This window comes from Lepus europaeus, chromosome X (assembly GCF_033115175.1).
Source record: "Lepus europaeus isolate LE1 chromosome X, mLepTim1.pri, whole genome shotgun sequence".
NCBI classification, from domain to species: domain Eukaryota; kingdom Metazoa; phylum Chordata; class Mammalia; order Lagomorpha; family Leporidae; genus Lepus; species Lepus europaeus.
In genome coordinates this window covers 51,480,366-51,502,099 of record NC_084850.1, presented here as the reverse complement: position 1 = coordinate 51,502,099, position 21,734 = coordinate 51,480,366, and the positions used below count along the sequence as shown (strand labels likewise).

The 21,734-nt window shown below is 42.4% G+C and overlaps 1 protein-coding gene across 7 annotated transcripts in view; it reads left to right on the top strand.

Annotated features, from left to right (window-relative positions):
• Positions 1 to 17,760, top strand: part of CHRDL1 (chordin like 1) — a 134,381-nt gene extending 116,621 nt beyond the window's left edge. For 2 of the 7 annotated variants that reach the window (XM_062183995.1, XM_062183994.1), the window contains exons 9-13: positions 2,842 to 3,051; positions 8,176 to 8,271; positions 9,778 to 9,945; positions 12,382 to 12,471; positions 15,381 to 17,760. In XM_062183995.1, the coding sequence (XP_062039979.1) occupies positions 2,842 to 3,051; positions 8,176 to 8,271; positions 9,778 to 9,945; positions 12,382 to 12,471; positions 15,381 to 15,511 (695 nt within the window). In that variant the 3' untranslated portion in view covers positions 15,512 to 17,760. The remainder of the gene's footprint in view (positions 1 to 2,841; positions 3,052 to 8,175; positions 8,272 to 9,777; positions 9,946 to 12,381; positions 12,472 to 15,380) is intronic. The other 5 variants (XM_062183998.1, XM_062183997.1, XM_062183999.1 and 2 more) reach the window with 3 other exon arrangements.
• The last annotated feature ends 3,974 nt before the right edge of the window (positions 17,761 to 21,734 follow it).

Genomic DNA, 21,734 nt, shown 5'->3' with positions numbered 1-21,734 from the left:
GCCGACGTGTGGCCCACTCAGCTGACCAGCTGGCTGCAGCAGGCACCCACACACATCCCGTGGCCCTATTTATTCTTACACAGCATTCTCTGACCTCTACCACCCTCCCGGTAGCAGGGGTAGGAGGAGGAGAAATTCAATCAAACAATTGACTGCTTCTTAATTTTGTAGGCATCCTGTCAACCAGCGCTTCAGAGCAAGAGCTCAGCTGGTTCCTTTTTATGAAACCACAAACATGTTTTGCTTCCTTTAAAGGAGAAACAAATCAAAGGCAGTTCTATGAATGGGTTAAAAGTAATAAATTATTAAACCAAATGATTGAATAACATGGGTGAAAAACAATCCGTTACAAAGAACTCCTACTATAAATCTCAATAAAGCTAGTCAAGCCAAATCGAGTTGATCACATCTGTTACTAGTTAGATGTAAATTTCAGATTACAGATAAAAAAAATAAATTGCTTTTGAAAGTTACAGCCTTAAAAGAACATCCAAAAGTAAGCCCTTAATAAAAAAAAAAAGGTGATGTATTAGAAGAATTGGAAATACTTACTATTGATCTGTGTTCAATTTGAAATTTACTATTTTTAACTGCCAAGGCATTCTGATGATGCAAATTTATGGTATCAGGGATTGGGGGGAGAGAGTTTATGTAAACATGCAGATTCATTTCCAATACTAAATTGCCTCCACTAGAATCCATTTGCTCTGAAAGCATTTCAAAGCCTTAAAAAATGACAGGGAAATGGACTTCAAAAATCCTAAATCCCATAATTTCCACAAGACCTCTTCATTTTCAGGGCTGAAGCTCATCCCTTGATTGTCTCTGTATCCTACAGAAGTTCCAGCTGGTTTATATTTATTCATCTGCCCCATCAGTTTGGATGCATCAGTTCTCTAGTGACCTTTCTATTATAGTTCACTGGAGAACCACTTGTCCCCACCCCCAGCTCTCAACTCCCCAGCTCAATGATTCAAATCACCTTGAGAATTTCTTGATGAGGAAAAGGCTGTGTTTCCTTCTAGAAAACTTATCTCACCCTATTTCACTATAGAGTCTCTCATCAAGCCTGGCCTGTTCCCTTACTGTAAATGTTTAGGGGAGTAGGAACCTCACTATGTAAGAGGATCTTGCCTGTCCTGCTCTGTAGCATGACTCATCCTAGTCCTTAGCTTTCTTGCTAATGATGTGGCCCTTTGAAATGCATCTACTTGGTTCCTTGTTAGAGAAGAGAAGCAATAGGACTCTGCCGCTGTGAGCTTGAATCCTGCCTGAATTTTCTTAAAGCAGACTCTATTCCCACTTGATCACATGGTCTGGAAGGGAATGTCACTGTCTGGGGAAGAGAGGGAAACGATGAGTGAGGGAAGGAGAAAGAACAACACATCTGGCCTGTTTTGGGGTGATCCTTTCCACCTTGAGCCTCACAGTTTAGGTATCAAGTTTCTCTTCTGTCTCACTGCAAGGTTGGGAGTCTCTCTGGTTTTAGTTCTTGGAAATGTTTACATGGACTGACCAGTTAGAGTGTCCAGTGCTCTAGAAGCTTTTACAAAGGATAGGAAATGGCAGCCAACATCATTCATATTTCTTAATGTGACCCAACAGATTTGATGAGAAAAAAAATTAGTCCAGTGATTCATCCTGAGGCTGTTGTCTTGAAGCCAAATCAGTCAATTCCTAGAAAAGCCCCAAGTGAGGCTATTCCCCACCCCCACCCCCGCCTAAAGTGATATAACCCACCCTGGAGATGTTGTTGATTGGGATGCCAACAGGTCTTCCTGTAATGATGAGGTGGTGGGGATAACGAGAAACATACCCAGTCACTGTCATGGCTTGAAATCTCCACAATGTCTGAGCACCCTCAGAAAGGGACAGAAACTCATTCTGAGACCTCCCCATTCACAGCCTTATGCAGTTCTCATCCAGGAGCTTAACTCCAAGCCTTACAGTAGGAGCCAGAGGGGCTTTGGGTTGATTTGCATGGAAGGAATGTTCCTGTGGCCCTCCCTTTCATGGGACCCTCGATCTGCAGCCCAGATGCTTGCTCTTAGAAGGATCTCAGCATACATGGAGCCAGTGACTACACTTCCCACTCAACAAATGTCAGAGAAGGAGATCTGTAGAGCAGGCAGGAACTTGCTGGAGCCAAATCACCACAGCCACTGCACGATGGGAGACTGAGGAAATTGCCTCAAGATTAGAGGCGTGAAAGTCTATCCTTTCACAAATTACCTGAGATCCTTTCTCTGTCAGTCTTGTGTTCACACCTTCCTTCCCACGTCAGAGAGCAGGTCTGATGTTATTAAGTTTCATACCCATCTTCGTGGATGGATCAGACTCCCATAGCCTTTGGCATTCTGATGGATTTGCTATAGGATCAGAAAACAACTGGCCCCTTGGGAAGAGTAGTAGTTTTTGCATCTAGCCTCCTTGGACTGTAAGTCTCTCTGGAGAATCTTCATTCCTGGAAGCACATCCACTTGGGCCATACAAATCTTCTATGGAACTACAGATAGTAATACTGCATTCTAGTAGATATTCCTTTTCAGGTGCCCAGGATAAATAGAATTCTGCTTTCATGTGTTCATTCTTTCTTCCATTAAAACAATACTTTGTGACCATCCAGAGGCTGCTGTTAAAGAACTTGAATGGCTGCTAACAGTAGAACATGGCAGCCCAGATTGGTTTCTGGTCACCTAGACTGCTCTGTATGCATATCTCCATGGCATGGCAAAATAGAGGAAGTTTGATGTGTAAAGCAGTTCAAGGCTTGCATTCTGTGCCTAGGCAACCCATTTTAGCTCCCTAGCCTTTAATTTCCAGTCCTGTGTTCTCTTCCAGTGTGTGTTTCCAATGGAAAGACTTACTCCCATGGCGAATCCTGGCACCCAAACCTTCGGGCATTTGGCATTGTGGAATGTGTGCTTTGCACTTGTAATGTCACCAAGCAAGAGTGTAAGAAAATCCACTGCCCCAGTCGATACCCCTGCAAGTATCCTCAGAAAATAGATGGAAAGTGCTGCAAGGTGTGTCCAGGTAAAAAGGCAAAAGGTGCGTTGGTTGGAGGCCCTGCCTTTGGTTGACTGAGGTCTCCACAGAGGCCTTCTTAACTTTCTTTAAACATCAGAAGCATAATCAACTTGTCATATAATTATGATAATAGTTTTGATAATAATGAACTTCATTCTCTCTCCTCTTTTGAAGGACTGATAGTTTCTTGAAAGAAATTTGCTACTAAGAAATATATCAGGAATATGCTTAAATCTGCTACACTTCCCATGTAGTCCTAAAAGTCAGATTTACCCTTGAATTTCTAAATAGTAGAGAATTCAGGTTATCATGATTATTAGAAAGAGCAGCAGCACCTTTCATTTACATCACTATTTAAATCACCAAAGTACAGTTGCCCACCCAGTCAAAGCATATTACCCTTTTGAGATAGGAAGAAAAATGAGTCATAGCGGAAGGGAATGGGTTCCGGTCCATTGCTGCATGACTTTGAAAAATATGCCATATCCACACTGAACCTCATAAGTCTCATCTATACAATGAAAAGTTTAGAGCAATTAATGTCTGAGATCCATTTCAACACTAAATTCCTAAAATTATATTATTTCTATTTTAAATATAAGAAAACTGAGGTATATAAAATAAAGTTACTTGCCCAGAGTCAGAGAAACTAGTTGATGATTTAAACCAGAGCCTAGAACTCTGGTCACTTCCAACTCATTGACTTTTTGTTTCCATTGGAAAGTGTTGACTTATGAAAAAAAAGGCAAATTAATTATTCAAATGATAGTTTTAAACCATACCTAGAAAAAAATGTAGTCCATAATATTGGGAGTGACAGAGTATAGATGGATAATCAATGATTGTAGCCCTGGCTTACTTCAGTTTTCCTGGGTGACCCAGAACAAGTCACTTAACCTCTCAGCCTCGATTTCCTTCTCTGAAAATGGGAGGATTAAAATAGATGGTTTCAGAACGCCTTTCAGCTCCAACACTCTAGGAGTCAATGAGTTAGCCACTCCCAGGCATAGGAATTTATCATTTCTTATGCCTTCTGCAAAGCATTTTTATAAACACAAATGAAAATCAAACATTTTGAAATGTAGACAGAGAGCTAAATCATGTCTTTCTTTAATTTAGGCAATCTCTTACAACTAGTAGACAAACATGTACCCAGTCAATGTGTATTTATTGAGCAGTTTCATGTGGGCCAGTGGTTCCCAATCTTGTCTGCACATTGGAATTCCATAGAATTGTTAAAACATGTCCGTGTCCCATCCCCAGAGTTTATGATTTAACTGATCTGAAGCATGGCTGGGCCTTTGAAATTTGCAAAAGATTAGATCCTAGGTGACATTGACATGCAGAAAGGTTGGGAAGCTTTCACTGCTGTAGTTCCAGGGTAGTTTTTGTCCCGGATACTCAAAGTTTGGTCCATGGACCAGCCGCACCTTAGAGCTAGTTAAAAATGCTGACTTTCAGATCCCTACCCTAGAACTAGTGCAGCAGAACCTGCATTTTAACAAGATTCCCATGTGATTGATTCTAATGCACGTTAAGTTTGAGAAGTACTAATTTATGGCATAAACAAAAATTTCCTCAGTATTTTGAGCCCCATCTTCACAGATAAATATGGGACAGAGTCTGCATAAGAAGAATAGGAGCTATCTGATAAGGAATACAGAACATGAGCATTAAAATTCATCAGGAAGTGGACCTATTAGGGGGAGGAAGAAAGCACAATCTAAGGATGATATGGACATTGTGACTACCTAGCCGTGATGACCTATTATGACTTCCAACTCTGTGATCTCAATGGATCCCCACACCACCTAGTGTCAGTTGTAATTCCACCAATATGATTTTCTTTTCTGTCGAGGGTCTAGCACCTAAAGTTGAAAAAGGAATACAACACACTCATTTCAGACAAAAACTAGTAGTTACGTAAACTACCCAGGATAAGATGAACCTTCTCACTATGTAACAGTCAAATTGAAATCTCAGCCTTCAGACCAAATCCCATTTCACTGTGTGCTTAGGATTTTATTGATACAGGTGATTCACATAGAAAGGATCAAAATTTGTAAGAACAGGACACAGAATAGGCATTACCCTTTCAATAAATGTACTCTTGGCTTGGTGATGTTTATTAAAAATTTTGGGTAAGTAATTCAACTCCTAGTAATCCTCAAAAAGTAATAAAAGACATACCCTAAAGTAGGTAAACAAGGGTTTTCAGGGTACTGCTTACAATGGTGAAAAATTAGAAACATTTCAAAGGGCTACAAATATGGGAATAGTTAGATAATTCGTACATTTGTTCTGTGGCTTATTATATAGCCATTAAAATCATTGTAAATCAAAATGTAACAATCAAAATTTAATAGCACAGGAACATGTCTATGATATATTTTCAACTACAAAGAGCAATGTACAAAACAATATTTATATTGTGACTCCACTTTTTGTTTTAAAAAGGAAATATTTATATATGCTTAGACTAGACAGGAGACTGGAAGAGCACATGGCAAAATGTTAATAGTGACCATCTTCAAGTGACTAGATTATGGATACTTCTCATTTCCTTCCCTTTTTTGTATTTTCTAAATTTAAATAGTAAACATGTCTTCCTTTTGCAATTAGACAAAATATTAAAAATTACTTTTTACCAGCTGCCCTCTACAGATGGGTGTATGGCCTAGTGGTTAAAATGTTGATTGTGATACCCATGATCTGGATCAGCTCTGGCTCCTGACTCCAATTCCTTGCTTATACAGACGCTGGATGGCAGCAAGTGATGGATGGCTCAAGTACTTTGGCCCCTGCCATCCCTGTGGATTGAGTTCCTGGCTCCTGGCCACAGCCTGACCCAGCCCAGCCCTACCACAGCTGTTGTGGGCATTTGGGAGTAGGCCAGTGAATAGGGGCTTTTCAATTCTCTCTCTCTCCCAGCCCCTTCCTCCATCCCTTCCCCCTTCCTCTCTTTCTCCCCCTCTCTTATTGATTCTCAAATATTTTCAAAACCCTGCCATATAGAATCCCAACTGGCACCACATTGATGAATCTGATCGATTAAACTGGTTTCTCTAAAATAGCTGTTTTTCCCCACTTCCCCACTCCACTGAGGTATATGGAGAGAGGATTTCTTGGGCACCACATAAAGACAGAGTTTCTGTTTCAATCTATGTATCTGTTTCTCAGTGGGCCACACATGGATGTCTGAATGTTGAATCATCCCTGCTAGTCACACTGCCTAAAGTTCATTATCCACACAGCCCAGGGCACCTGCTCCAGATACTCAGAAACTGAAGAACATCAGGAGACATGCACTTGTTCATGCATTCAATCTGCAAAACAATCTCTGCCTACTGTGTGCAAAACACATACAGTGAGGATAGAGAGATGAACAAGGCAGGCAAAGACTACCTGCCTTCATGGTCCTTACATTTCAGCAGAAAATACAGAATTGAATCTAAACCATAAGGTACCTTTCAATGGTGATGACTACTGTGAAGAAAACCCAATAGGATCATAAGATAATGAATGGGGCAGGATGCACTTTCAAAAGATTGATGAGAGAAGGCTTCCCTAAAGAGGTGATCTTTGAGTAGAGCCCTAAATCATGGGATCAGGGTAAGAAATGGGATAATCTTGACATCATTGCCCTTTTAAGAAATGATACATGACACAGATGAAAAGGAACAAAACAGTAAGGGATTGAGGAGGAAAGAAAATCAGTGGAGAAAAATTATTAAATTCAGTTATATTGATTAGGAAAAGAGATAAATAAAATTTGCTGGTGATCCAGTATAAAGTTTTGTTGTGACAAGTGATTGCAAGTTCCTCTAGTAGCAAATTAGACAAAAATAAAGAGTGTGAATTTCACCTCTCTCTCTTCCCTTTGTTCTTTTTTTTAGACTTTTCTTTTTTTGACAGGCAGAGTGGACAGTGAGAGAGAGAGACAGAGAGAAAGGTCTTCCTTTTTGCCGTTGGTTCACCCTCCAATGGCCGCCGCGGCCGGCGCACCGCGCTGATCCGATGGCAGGAGCCAGGTGCTTATCCTGGTCTCCCATGGGGTGCAGGGCCCAAGCACTTGGGCCATCCTCCACTGCACTCCCAGGCCACAGCAGAGAGCTGGCCTGGAAGAGGGGCAACCGGGACAGAATCGGTGCCCCGACTGGGACTAGAACCCGGTGTGCCGGCGCCGCAAGGCAGAGGATTAGCCTGTTGAGCTGCGGCGCTGGCCGAGATTTTTCATTTTTTTAACTTTTATTTAATAAATATAAATTTCCAAAGTACAACTTTTGGATTATGGTGGCTTTTTCCCCCCATAACCACCCTCCCACCCGCAACCATCCTATCTCCTGCTCCCTCTCCCATCCCATTCACATCAAAATTCATTTTCAATTATCTTTATATACAGAAGGTCAATTTAGTATATACTAAGTAAAGATTTCAACAGTTTGCACCTACACGGATGCACAAAGTATAAAGTACTGTTTGAGTAGTAGTTTTACCGTTAATTCGAATAGTACAACACATTAAGGACAGAGATCCTACATGGGGAGTAAGTGCACAGTGACTCCTGTTGTTGATTTAACAATTGACACTCTTATTTATGGTGTCAGTAATCACCCGATCTCTTCCCTTTGTTCTGATAGAGACTGGCCTTGCCTTGTCTATCAGAGGCCCCTTACACGGTTAGATAGGACTTCCACTTCTTGAAGGCTCCCCGTTTCACCTCTCATATCCACTGTACCACCCACTATACCTGTAACTCCTATAATTACACCTTTCATGTTTTGGAATGAAAAGCCCTGGTGAAGACTTGAAAGTTTCCTGGGTTAAGGAGAATATATCTCCCTCATCAGTCATCATCATTTCCATAAGGAATGGTTTCTCAATATTTTAGTTCTGGGGAAGCTCAGAACACAAACATTCTCATGGGAAGTGATAACGGCCAGAAGTGACTTCAAGCATGGCATACTTCCCTGGAAGGAAATAAGAGAATGTGAGCATAGAGTGATCAGAATGCGCCTTCAGATGAAGAGTGTGAAAAGTGGAGGAGGATGTTGCTGCATAGGTCATGCTATAGACAAACTTTGATTCTCAGTATTTTCAAGTGCCAGCCAGTGTTGAGTCACTAGTGGGTTTTGTTGTTTGTAGATTTCCCCAGTCTAGTACATTCAGCTCTTGGAGAGGAGAGAGTGGTGGTGCAGAATGATTCTTCAGGATACTGGGAGAACTTTGAGCATATTACAGGTACTTCCAGTGCCATCATGGATTTCCTATATCGGTTATAGCCATAGCCAGTATTAAGCTGGTGAACAACGTTTGACAAATTAACTTGGCTCCTAGTCTAAAGATGATAATTAAATACATAGAGGTCCCTGTACATTCTGTCATCTCCTCCCTCCCTCCCCCATTTTAAAACCGCTAGCACACATCCCTTAATTACCTAACATATTGCCAAAAAGACTGGCCCACTGGGTAATTAAATTGCTAAAATGAAAGACAAAAAAGAAAGGAATTTTGATTCTAGGATAATCCACAAATTGAGTAATCCAACATGGAATTGTCAAGAGAAGATTATGGTTGTGTCCTTTTCATGCCAAATGGTGGTGGGGTGGGAAAGCTAATCAGGTCAGCAAGAGACATACAATAGCAACCTGATTACAGCTTCTAGTCTACATGTGCCTGATTGGCTAACAGTGAATTTCTAATTAGAGTCACAGATCCAAAGCACTCAACGGTTTTGTCCTCAACGATTCAAATATTCTTACAGATGGCTCCTGCTCATATTCAAAGTTTTCAGGCTGTCCAAGGCTTCTCTTTGTTGTTCCTGATTTCAGTATACACTTTAAATATGCAGCTGAAGAGGGTGCTGGTTTTGAAGCCAGCAGAGAAACTTAACTCACTGATAACCAAAAGAAACATTTTTTGGTGGGGGGGTGGTGAGGAAAGGGGAGGGTAGAGTGGAATTTGGAGTATAGGGGGGTTGGTATCTTTATGCCTGGAAGTTGAAATTCAGCAGTTTATTTTACACATTACATGATCCATAGTTGAGGGGTTTGACCAATTTTTTGTGTCTCCCAACCATTCATTTGGCATAGCATACAGATGACGATTTTGACATCTAGGTTTTGGCACTGGTGTTGATCCAGTATTATCATTCCCCTTACAGACAAATCAAAGAGCATTCAGAAATGTCAAGCTGATTTGAATAGATCTTTTGGGCAAGTAAATGCACATAAGGAGGGTCATGACTGTTTTCTAAGTGTACCTGAATGATGTCAAAGAAGTTAAGCCACGCCCTCTGTCAGCCCATTCCATGGGCCTCTCCTGGCAACACTAGGCTGGACAGAGTAGGATTCTTACATGGGCTGAAAACTCCTGTGTTCCTTTAAGTACACAAAGATTTATTCTTGGTTACATGCTTCCTCATCATGAAAGTTCACTTTGCAGTGATGGCGCTAGGGGGATCCAGTTTGGTTTGTGGGCCAGTGTTCTGCATAACTATGGATTTGGTGGCCACATGCACTTTGGCCAAAGGTTATATTCTCCTTTGTGATTTAGTGGCTGTCTCAGGGGCAGCCTAAACTGAGCAAATGAAATATGGGTGGAATTTTTTGTCTTGGTAACAATGTTCTTATTGATTGTTCCCTTTCAGTGGTTGTGAGGTGTTATGAATAGCGTGATAGATAAATGTAGAAGTCCACTTCAAGTACTAGAAACCATAATAAAGCTCTGATTGCTTCCTGATTCCAGAAGAACTTCCAGGCCAAGGCTTTGACAGCAAAGGCTACTTTTGTGGAGAAGAAACAATGCCTGTGTATGAGTCTGTGTTCATGGAGGATGGGGAGACTACTAGAAAAATTGCACTGGAGACTGAGAAACCACCTCAGGTAGAAGTCCACGTTTGGACCATTCGAAAGGGTGAGTAAGACAATATTAATTTCTTTGTAACGTGAACATAGAAGGAAGAGAAAACCTCACCTTAATTTTGCTTCAACCTGATCCTCTGTTTGGGTCAAGAGTTTTTCTAATTTCTTATAAAATAACACAGTTGTAATTATGGCCTCTCAGAATTAACCATGGCCTGTGCGAAAGATTAAGTATTGACCCTTGGGTTTCCAAGGTTGTCTTTCTCACACCTAAAAGCTGGAGGAGTGATTCCCAACTCTTGCTACACATCAGAACCATCGGGGAGAGTTTTCTTTTTTTAATACCCATGTCCACACTTTACTCACAGAGATTCTAATTAGTTGGTTTGGGATGAATCCAGGGCATTGGTGCTTTTTTTTAAAAAAAAAAAAAAAACTTTACAGGTAATTCCATTGTGCAGCCAGGGTTTAAGTTACCAAACTGTGGTCTGCCATTTGTTATAATGCAGAGCCCAGTAAATATGTAAACCTATTCATTCCGTGCAAAGCTAAATTCATAGAATTCTATTATCTACTCTGGGATAAGGAAAATTTAAAACCACCATCCCTGCCCTCAAGAAGATTATAGTCTCACTGGAGAAACAATCCCAGTCATGATTTCCAGTTCATTTTCTGATTAGCCACAGTGACTACCATAGCAAGCCACATTCTGTTCATGGAAATACTATAGCCATTCAAACCATTCGGTAGATAGAAGACTATTGCTGATCGAGTATGGCCAAATTTTCTAGAAGTCCAAGTATAAAGGTGAGATTTCAGCTGGAAAGTAATACTGAATTATCCTGAGCCTTTTGCTACTGGCTCCCACACAAGGCTTATGAGTACCCAGGCTTTAGTGGGATTTGGGATTGCACAAGGAGCTGATGTAAAATACAGTTACTTCGTTCCACCTCAGAGATGTGTAGGCCTTAGGTAGGGTTTCAACATGTGAAAGTCTGGCCGACGCCACGGCTCACTAGGCTAATCCTCCACCCGTGGCACCAGCACACTGGGTTCTAGTCCCGGTCGGGGCACCAGATTCTGTCCTGGTTGCTCCTCTACCAGTCCAGCTCTCTGCTATGGCCAGGGAGTGCAGTGGAGGATGGCCCAAGTGCTTGGGCCCTGCACCCGCATGGGAGTCCAGGAGGAAGCACCTGGCTCCTGGCTTTGGATCAGCACAGTGCGCCGGCCGCAGCGGCCATTGGGAGGTGAACCAATGGAAAAGGAAGACCTTTCTCTCTGTCTCTCTCTCACCGTCCACTCTGCCTGTCAAAAAAACACAAAAAACAATAAACGTGCAAGTCTAACACATAGGCAGGAAATGCTAATGCATATGGCACTTGGAACATACTTTGAGAAATACTGCTCTAGTATTCATGGAGTTTTTCCCCTCCCCCTTCTCACAACATCCTTTTTTTATCTCTAAAGAATATGGTCCTTCCAACTTCTTAAAAATGTTAGAATATACATAGGTTTCTTGTCTCCGCTTATGTTGGTTCTATACCTAGGCATGCCAATTTGCCATCTGTAACTCCCTAGTTTATTGTAACAGGTCACCTGGGACTAGACACTGGTCTGTTGGCTTCCTTAGCAAATGGGCCCACTATTATTAGCCATGCATTTCCTACTCTACAGATATGTGTGGATGATTTGCAACTTCTTGGTATAGAATCTTAATAGCCTGTTGTTCCCTCTGCTGGTCATCTCAAGGCCTGTGTTTGATGACCAGAGAAAAACCCAGGCTTCCTCCAGATTGTCCCCTGTAGATCTTTTGATAATTATTTAAGGGCTGCTAGCATGCTGCTCCTTAACTACAAGGCAATTTTTGGTTGGTTAACTATTACTCTGATTAAAGCTATTCAAACAGGGTTGAGAGTGTAGGACCTACTCTATTTTAATTCTCCCCATAATTTTATAAAGGAAGGCTAAGGGAGCTGTGGATGTTTCCCAAAGGAAAATATGCTTTTCAGCAAGTTCAGGATCAGGGGTGGCTTCTCCATTTACACAAACAACCTGCCTCCGATCCTACTGCTGGCTCTGCTTGCTTGGCCAGGAGGGCAACCCAGTGGTTTGGCAAGGATATAGTCTACCCAGATTTAGGGCAAAGGAGGAATTTCTAATACCGCCCTTGGCTGCAGAAACTGTAACCAGCACCCATGCCTGATTCCTTGTGGCTTTCTCTAGGAGGGGGTCCCATCATCTGTAGCACTATCTCTCTTATCTCCATCCCTCTGAGAAGCCAAGTGGAGGCCAAGGAGCCAAGGAAACAAATGGAGTCAATTATAACCCTTGAGCCATCCAAGTTCCTGGTTAAGCACATTACACAGCCCAGCTCAGTACTCATAAGCCCCAGTAATGGGATGACAGGCTCAATCCAAGCAGGAAAGGGGGTTGGTGGTTGCAGCCAGAGAGTGCTTGACCACCTGTCCCACTTTTTGTTTGGCCCCAGGCATCCTCCAGCACTTCCATATTGAGAAGATCTCCAAGAGAATGTTTGAGGAGCTCCACCACTTCAAGTTGGTGACCAGGACAACCCTGAGTAAGTGGCACCTGTCTATATTCCTCTATGAAAGATGCATCCAGTTTTCAGTGTAGTCGTGACCCCGCTAAAGCCCCTGCTGTGTTCTCAGTGAACATTAGCCATGTTCAGTGTGTCAACGTTAGAGGATGCTCTAGCTGTTCTCCAGGGACTTAGCAGGAAATAGCCTGTCGGAATGTGAACTGAAAAGCTGGGACATAATGAATACAAACCCACATGTAGTCCAAGCATAAGCTACTTTAGGTTTCCTGAATATCTTAAATAAAACTGCTAATTGCAGAGTCGCAAGAGGGTTGGTAATAAAGTTCACGAGATCCCCAGTCTATTATATGTGTGGAGATGTCACACCAAGAAGGCTGTGTCTTCTGGTGTTGGAGATGAGAGACTGCAGGAAAATGATTGCATACCAATTCCCATGTTGTTTCAAAATTCTCTCAGTCTTGGAAGTGCCCCTGTGTGGTCATGTTTCTTTAAAAGCATTCAGGCACTCAAGAATATTTGCAGCTCTCTCACTTTCTACGCTAGATGGAGCCTAGGGACTAGCTACTTCTCAGCACTGGGGGGTGGGGAGCACTTCTAGTGAAATAAAAGGCACAAAATTTCTATCCACAGGGAATTCTAATGGGCGAGACAGAACATGCAAGTGCCTTCAGTTTGAATTAGTAGATTTCAGAGGAGTTAAATACCTAAATGCTCAGGGGAATCTGTAAAGAACAATGAGATGAGAGCCAGGTGGGCTTAGTCGGGGAAGGCTTCGGGGAGGAGGTGTGTTTTGAAAAGAGGAGGGTGTGACTGGGCAACAGGTCAGGAAATCCCTCCAGGAAGAGGGTGCAGCCTAAGAGAACACTCAGACAGGAACAAACAAGAAATGTGGGTGGGGGTGAAGAACAATGATAAGGGCCACATAGGGTGCACTGAAAGATGAGAAGAGTTGGAAGGTAAGAAGTCCTTAAAGATCCTAGAAGAAGCCAGTGTGAAGTTCACATGTAAGCCAAGTTGTATTGGTAGTTTCTGCCAACTTAGAGACAGCATAGTGATATCTAAATGGTGCTATGGAAAGATGTCTCTGGGCTATCTTATAGGTTTATTAAGCATCTATTTTGGCAAAGGCAGATGGTGAACAGTTCCATTTGCTATGCCAAGAATTCAGAATTGATCTCTAGGCCAGAGAATCTCAGTGGAGGTGTTTAAATGAGGGAATGGTGCATTCAGATCTGTTTTTCAGAAAGAAACACCCTTTGCTGTTTGGAGCCCAAAATGGACTACTAGTGAGAGAGCTGGTGATAGTCTGAATTCGGGAGCTGTTTTACTTTATTATACTATAATATAGGAGGAGGAAAGGTCACTGCAAGAGGCATTTCTGAGGTTAAATCAACAAGATTGATGTCAAAGAGAGAAATGAAGTTGGAATGACTCCAATATTAACATTATAGACTGAATGAATGGTATGTCATTCAGTAATGAGAAAGCCTGAAGAGTAAACGGGTATTGGTAAGAGAAAAAAGAGTTTGACTTGTAATATGCTTAGATTAAGATGCTTGAGAGTCATCAGAGCAGAGTTACCAGTAGAGCAGCAGGAAACAGGGTAAAACATTTGTCTAAAGCAGGACTGAAAGAAAATAAAACTGGGCAGTATGAGAATTAATGAAATAGTTGGGAGTCCTTACTTGTGAGACAGGAATAAAGGAGGCAGAGACTAGGATGCCAGGATCAATGAAGTGATGTGAAATTACCAATTAATTTCAAAGAATGCTTTTTAATTCATTCTGTGAACAAGGCTCTCCTCTAGGCTCCAGGGGACTTGAAAGATGGTATAGGCCTACTCTGTTAGGATTTGGGATATATAATTGAAATAGATGTTATGTGCCCCAAACTATGTGTAGCTGAAGGAAGTGGATGCTGAGATACAGGGCCAACTGGGGATGAAGTAGAACATGCCTGACTCCTTACATAATGTGCCGGCACATCATAAAGCTTCAGTAAAAGCTAGTTCCTTGTCCAATCCTTATTTTCCCTCTGTCTTGCCATTGAGTCAAAGGGAGTAGGGAAAAGTGAGGATTCAAGAGAGAAAGGACCAGAGAAATGGAGTGTATAGGGAAAGAGATTTTGTTTTTATATAGCTACAAAAAACAAAGAGGTTCAAAGTAGGGTTAGAGTTAGGAGGAGTTTGCTTACCTTGGACTGGGAATTGTGCAAGTCACAACATCATGAGCACAGGAATAAAAAGAAGACTGAACAGAGATCCAGGGTAGGCAGAGACAACAGGGACTAGACAGGAAACGGTTGCGTTAACTCAGAGAGGAAAAGGATCCTAAGGCATATATGAGAATGTAATAGTTCAAAGAGTGGATTTATGGGTGGTGAAGGGGGTGTAGAGATAACATGTGAATATAGGAGAAAGCAAGAGTGAGAAGTTTTTATCAAAGGGCAAAAGGAATAGAAAAAAATAGAGTTGAATAATGAAGTAATGATCAAGGAAACAAACCAGTATGTGGCATCCCAGAGAGTAAGCAAAGCCCCAACAGTGCAGTAAGTACTGCATTTGCAATGCGGCTTTTTGAACCCAGTGCCAAATGAGCCACCTAAATAGTTAACAGTGGAGCATTTTGCAAATGCTAAAAATACTGTGAAAATGCCATTAATACTTAGGTTTTACTCATGATGAGCATATTAGTCTTGGGATTCTTATGAATTCTATGTGTTAAAAAATTCCATGACCCATTATCTGTATATACTCCCCAGCAAAGGGTTTTAGGGGCTGTTTTGCTTAAAAAAATCCCTGACATTTTGATTCCAAATCATCATCTAGGTATGAGTAAGTGGGGGCAGAACTGGATATGTTGGTTCTATTGCTAACTTGCTCAGCTCTTCTTTCATACACTCCTGGCCACTTTGTGTTTGCCTTTTAGGTCAGTGGAAGATATTCACTGAAGGAGAAGCTCAAATCAGCCAGATGTGTTCAAGCCGTGTATGCAGAACAGAGCTCGAAGATTTGGTCAAGGTTTTGTACCTGGAGAGATCTGAAAAGGGCCACTGTTAGGCAAGACAGACAGTATTGGATAGGGTAAAGCAAGAAAACTCAAGCTGCAGCTGGACTGCAGGTTTATTTTGCTTAAGTCAACAGTGCCCTAAAACCCCAAATTCAAATGCAGTCAATTATTCACGCCATGCACAGCATAACATGTTCCTTTATGTGAAGTGGTGTGTCAGCTCTTAAACATCTCCTCCAAGGAGACTGGACAAGTCTTGAATGATTTGTGGGAGGAGGTGGAGGGACGAAACATCACAACACGGCTCTAATTTCTTGGAGAATCACATTTCTTTACAGGTTCAAGAGCAAACAAACCCCAGGGTTTCTATCCAGAAACTTATTCAAATGAAAGAAAGAGGAGGGAATAGCTGAGGAGTTCTGGAGTACAGAGCGATTATTTGTACGAAATTATACTCTTTGAATTCTAGAATGCCTCGTGTTCTTTAAGAAAGCTAACTCCCTGTTCACACATGTACACACACATACGTGTGCACACACACATATGCACACCTACACACACATTAAACTACAGCCTCCATTTAGAACTAAAGCCAGCGTAGGGTGTAGCTGTATACTTCTTTCCTTTACCTCACTGCCAGCTAGCTTGGAAGTTGTTGGTGACCAGCAGAATACATTTAAAAATGTAATCAGAAGGCTCTGCCCGTAGCTCTTTGCTGTGGCTGTTGAAGTCACGAACTGTAGTGGCATGGTGAAGATTAAGAACACTATTTCCTGTCCCCACCTACTTCGAAGTGGAAACTAACTTTCCCCTAATGATACCACCTATCCCTTCTCCCTGAACCTGTGGGGCCTCTGTAAATAACTGAGAATTGAATATGAATACAATTCTCAGAAACTGAATTCATAGAAGACAAAGAAATTGTTGAAGAAAGGAGTTGATAAAAGTTAAAAGGCCATCTTTTTGTTTTCATATCCATAAAACTGACCAATTAATAGATCAGTACTCAGTAATTTTCTTAAGGCATCGTTTGTGTAGCCAGAACATTTAGATTAAAGTGTGAAGCTCCTTTTAAAAGGACAACTTTCCTTCTTCTCCACTTGCAAGGGCTGATTTTTACCTTGCAAGGTGGCTTAGTCTTCCTGAGCTTCTGTCTGTGCGTTCTGAGAATAAGAGAGTCATTGCTCGCTTAAAGAGCTGGCGACTCTGATAAAAAATGTTGATCCCAAACCGTTTTACCATTCTTGCCTTATCCAAGCATGGGTTTGAGTTGGGGATTCCAAAGTAGGCTGCACTTAAAATGTATGTGCAGTGCAATAGCAGAGCATAAATACTCCGTTCTGAAGTTTGGCTTCAGAAGTCATCTTGGTGGGAAATCTACTCATTCTTCACAGGAAGGATCCCGAGCCTGCCTTCTGGATTTGGTCCCTCTGAGGGCACGAATGAGCTCTAGTGAGTACTTAGAAATGCTAAGGAACCCGAAGGCCCTTATTTCCTACTCTGTGGCCCTAGTTGAGAGAACATTGTTTGTCTTTAGATTACTTGACACTGAGAGGGAGAAATATAAAAGGTCCAGTCTTTATGGCCATATGGCATAAAGGAGTCAGTTGTCACAAAGGAGACACGTGGTCTGTGGCCAGGACTACATAGAACAAGGCTCTCACCAGTGCAATGCACACACACATTCTCTTCGAGAGAGGGAGATGACAGACCTTGGGCTGAAGGGCCTCAGAGCTTTAGTGTGCGTGTGTGTGATGGGGTGGGGTGGTTAGGCAGCTGCTGCCTCCCCTGGCCTCCCCTCCCCTAAGGTGGCAGGGTTTCCCTAGTGTGGAGACCAGTAATCAGATCCCGGTGCAGAGGTGGTTCCCCTTTCCCACCCAGGTGTTCTCAGAAAGCTCAGCCTTAAGGGAACACCCAGAGAGCTTCCCTAGATAAATTCCTCAGTCTAGGTGCTGAGACACACCTTCCCCAAGTGCTGTGGGGAGCAGGAGCTGGGGAGCTGTGTTAGCTGACATAGAAACCCTCCAGTGTTTGATTTTGTGTAGAGAGTAGGACATAGGGAAAAAGAGGCCAAGCTGTCTGTAGTTAGTAGAGAAGAATGGATGTGGTTCTTCTTGTGTATTTATTTGTATCATAAACACTTGGAACAACAAAGCCCATAAACACCATTTAGCAGTTGTAGCCATTTTCTAGTTAGTTCATATAAACAAGTAAGGGTAACATAACAGTATTACCCTTTCACCCTTCTCACAGGACATGTACCTAAATATGGTACTTTATTTATGTAGTCACTGCATTGCTGGATTTTTAAATTAATAAAAAGTTAATTTTGAAAAATCATCTGCTGGCCTGTCGTGTGAATGATTTGATTCTCTGGTCAATTACTGGGTAATAGGAGAAAGGTGGGTCTGGTCATTTCACACTCAGCTTGATAACTCTCTCACAGTATAGCATAGTAGTTAGAAGCATGAACTTTGCAGTCAAACAACCTGAATTTTTAAGCTCAGCTCTGTGCCTACCAGCTGTATTTGTCAGTCTCCTCGACTACAAAGTGGAGGAATAGCAGTACTATTCCTTTTTGCCTGCAATCTTGCAGTGAAGTTTAATTTAGGCAATGCACAAAAAAAGTCATTTGAAGTGTCTCTTGTACAGTGGGTGTTCATTCATGACTATGGATGTTCAAGAATGGCATGGCAGGGCAGGCGTTATGCCACTTGGGATGCGGGCATCACATATCAGAGTGCCAGTTTGAGTCCCAGCTACTCTGATTCTGATCCACCTCCCTGCTAATGTACTTGGGAAAGTAGTGAACTATGGCCCAAGTACTTGGATCCTTGCCACTTTTTAGGAAACCAGAGTAGAGTTCCTGGATCCTGACTTTGGCCAGGCCCAGCCCCAACTCCGGTAAGCCATTTGGGAACTGAGCAAATGAACCAATGGATAGAAGATCGCTCTCTGTCTTTCCCACTCATTGTCACTCTGCCTTTCAAACAAACCAACAAATAAATAAATAAAAACACAATGGCACTTCAATTGATCATTGATTCATTGACTTCTGGCCTCCCTGTAGGCCAAGACACTTGGAAGGTTGGTACAGAGGGCCATTGACTTAGATTTCAAGCAAAGCTCAATTTTGGTCTGCTGTTCACAATTTTTGAATGCAACAGTTTGCATAAGTGACAGTCTTGTCACATATGTTAATCAGAATCAAATTCTCTCAACCCCTCCAAATATCAGTTAAATTGTGTTATCGGCAAAGTCAAAATATGAGAGTGCTCCAAGAGAATAGTCAAATGTGTCAAATGCTGCTAAGATATCAAGTAGTATAAGGATAGAAACATATATATTGGTGTTAGCAACATAGAAAAAGATAGATGGTGCTGCAGAGATTGGAACTGAAGCCAGATCGGAGTGGTTTGTAAGAACTGAGTGGGAGGGAGGATGTTTGGCAAAGTGATTAAATCACTGCTTGGAATGCCAGCGTCCCTTATCAGAGTGCTTGGTTTGAGTCTCAGCTACTATGCTTCTGATCCAACTTCCCACTAATGTACAGCCTAGGGCTGAACAGATAGTGACTCAAAAAAAAAAGTGGCTCAAGTGGCTCAAGTGCTTGGGTTCCCACTACCCGTAGGGGAAGTCCTGGATAGAGTTCCAGGCTCCTGACTTTGGCCTGGTGCAACCCTGGTAGTTGCAGGAATTTAGAAAGTGAATCAGCAGATAGAAGATGTCTTTCTGTCTCTGTCTCTCTCCCTGCCTTTCAAATAAAAAATTAAAATAAATTAAAAATAAAAACAAGTGGGGAAATGAGGATTTGGAGATAGTAGCTCAAGGTACCTTTTTGGAGATGCTCTACCATGGAGTATGGAGAGATATGATGAAGAAAGCAGAAGAAGGATATGTAGTCCAAGGAAAGTTATTTTTTCTGAAGTGGGATGCTGTTTATCCATATCTGAATACTGGGGGTAGATCCTGTAGAAAGAAGACAATGGAGAAATGGGAATTAATATGCTGTGTAAGGTGTATGAGAAGCTACGCCCTCATGTTGGACCCCTGAAACTCACAATTCTTGGCCCGCAACCTGAATGGGATTTGGCCTTTGGTTGCTAACCCTTTACATTGAGCTACACCTAGTTCCCTTCATCTCTGATAGCTTGAGCCGCCTTTACACTCAGCATACTTTTTTCTGGAATGGTGAGCTATAAATCCCACTGTTGCTACACCTCCACTGGCAAAATTTCAAATAACTCAAACCAGACATCTTGACCCTGTGTTGCTCTTTTCCTTTGCCCTGCCCAGTCACATACAAATTTCACCTAATTCTGTCAATTTGGTTTCCTAAATGTAGACCATGTTTATTGGCTTTTGCTCTCATCTACACTTGCAAGGTCTTCACTCACCTGCTTCCATTGCAATTCCCCAGAAGCACCAAATTCATCCCATAAGGGCTCAAGAAGTACTGATTCCACATGTTATCCACACTTCATTCATATCTTGCTTTGAGTCTTGAAGGGGATTGGAATATGACACCTCAAAATATGTCACTTTGGCATAAGAATTCTTTTGAGTTGAAGGTGATTGAGAATCAACAGATGCAAAGAGACTTCTCTGCCCTCCCCTTATTTACTGAAAAGCAGGGCATAAATTTGCCTTGGTGAAGATGTCCTTGTTCTTGTACCAGAAATAGATGAGAGACTTACCACTGCAGATGAAAGTCACCACCAAGATGAGCCTGCATAAATAGACCTTACTAAAAAAGTCCTTGTCTTCCTTGGCTCCTCTATATATTTCCTCATCACTTCCCCATGCCTCATCATACCTTAAAGCCCAAACCCCTTCCCTTTGTCAAAAGGCTATATAAGCCCCTGAGTTTGACTGCTTTCTTCAGTTTCACTTCCTTTCTGTGAACATCTGTGCACGTAAATTTGAATAAAAATTGCATGCTTTTCCTCTATGAATCAGTCTTTTGCATTCACTAAATCTAAGAGAGTAGAGGGAAAGTTTTTCCACCCCAACACCCACCTCTATGATAGGCACTGCTAAAAACAATGCCTATCCACTGCCTCCGTCTCTGCCATTGATAGTCACCTTGACTGCCAGCTGTACTGTTGCTGGTAGGAGCTCCTTCTGCTGGCCTAGAGGTGCCACCATGGTGATGGTGCTCTGGAATCCTCAGTTTTCCCCCAGTGGGGCTCCATATCCTGTGTGCAAGTGGAAATAATGACCTCCTACCTCCTCCCATGTGATATTATAATTTGCCACCTTACATTAAAGCAGTTGACAAGTAGTTTTTGAGTATGTACAATGGGTACCAAAGCAGGGTCTACTTGTGCCCAAGAGATGTATATGGTTTTTCTTTTTTTTTTTTAATTTTTGACAGGCAGAGTGGACAGTGAGAGAGAGACAGAGAGAAAGGTCTTCCTTTTCCATTGGTTCACCTCCCAATGGCCATTGATTCACCCTCCAATGGCCGCCATGGCCAGTGCGCTGTGGCCGGCGCACCGCGCTGATCCGAAGCCAGGAGCCAGGTGCTTCTCCCGGTCTCCCATGCGGGTGCAGGGCCCAAGCACTTGGGCCATCCTCCACTGCCTTCCCGGGCCACAGCAGAGAGCTGGCCTGGAAGAGGGGCAACCGGGACAGAATCCGGCACCCCGACCGGGACTAGAACCCAGTGTGCCAGCGCCGCAGGCGGAGGATTAGCCTATTGAGCCATGGTGCCGGCCATCTATATGGTTTTTCATAGAAACAGGTTCTTTATTTTTTTTATTTAATAAATATGAATTTACAAAGTGCAACTTTTGCATTGTTGTGGCTTCCCCCCCCCCCAACCTCCCTCCCTCCAGCAACCCTCTCATCTCCCACTCCCTCTCCCATCCCACTCTTCATCAGGTTTCATTTTCAATTACCTTCATATACAGAAGATCAACTTAGTATATACTAAGCAAAGATTTCAACAGACTGCACCCACACACCCACACAAGATATAGAGTTCTGTTCAACTAGTAGTGTTATCGTTAACTTTCATTGTAACACACATTAAGGACAGAGATCCTACGTGGGGAGCATGTGCCCAGTGGCTCCCGTTGTTGATTTAACAATTGACACTCTTATTTATGATGTCAGTAATCACCCGAGGCTCTTGCCATGAGCTGTCGAGGCTATGGAGGCCCCTTGAGTTCACCAACTCTGAACTTGTTTAGTCAAGGCCATATCACAGTGCAGGTTCCTTTCTCCCTTCAGAGAAAGGTGCCTCCTTCTTTGATGGCCCATTCTTTC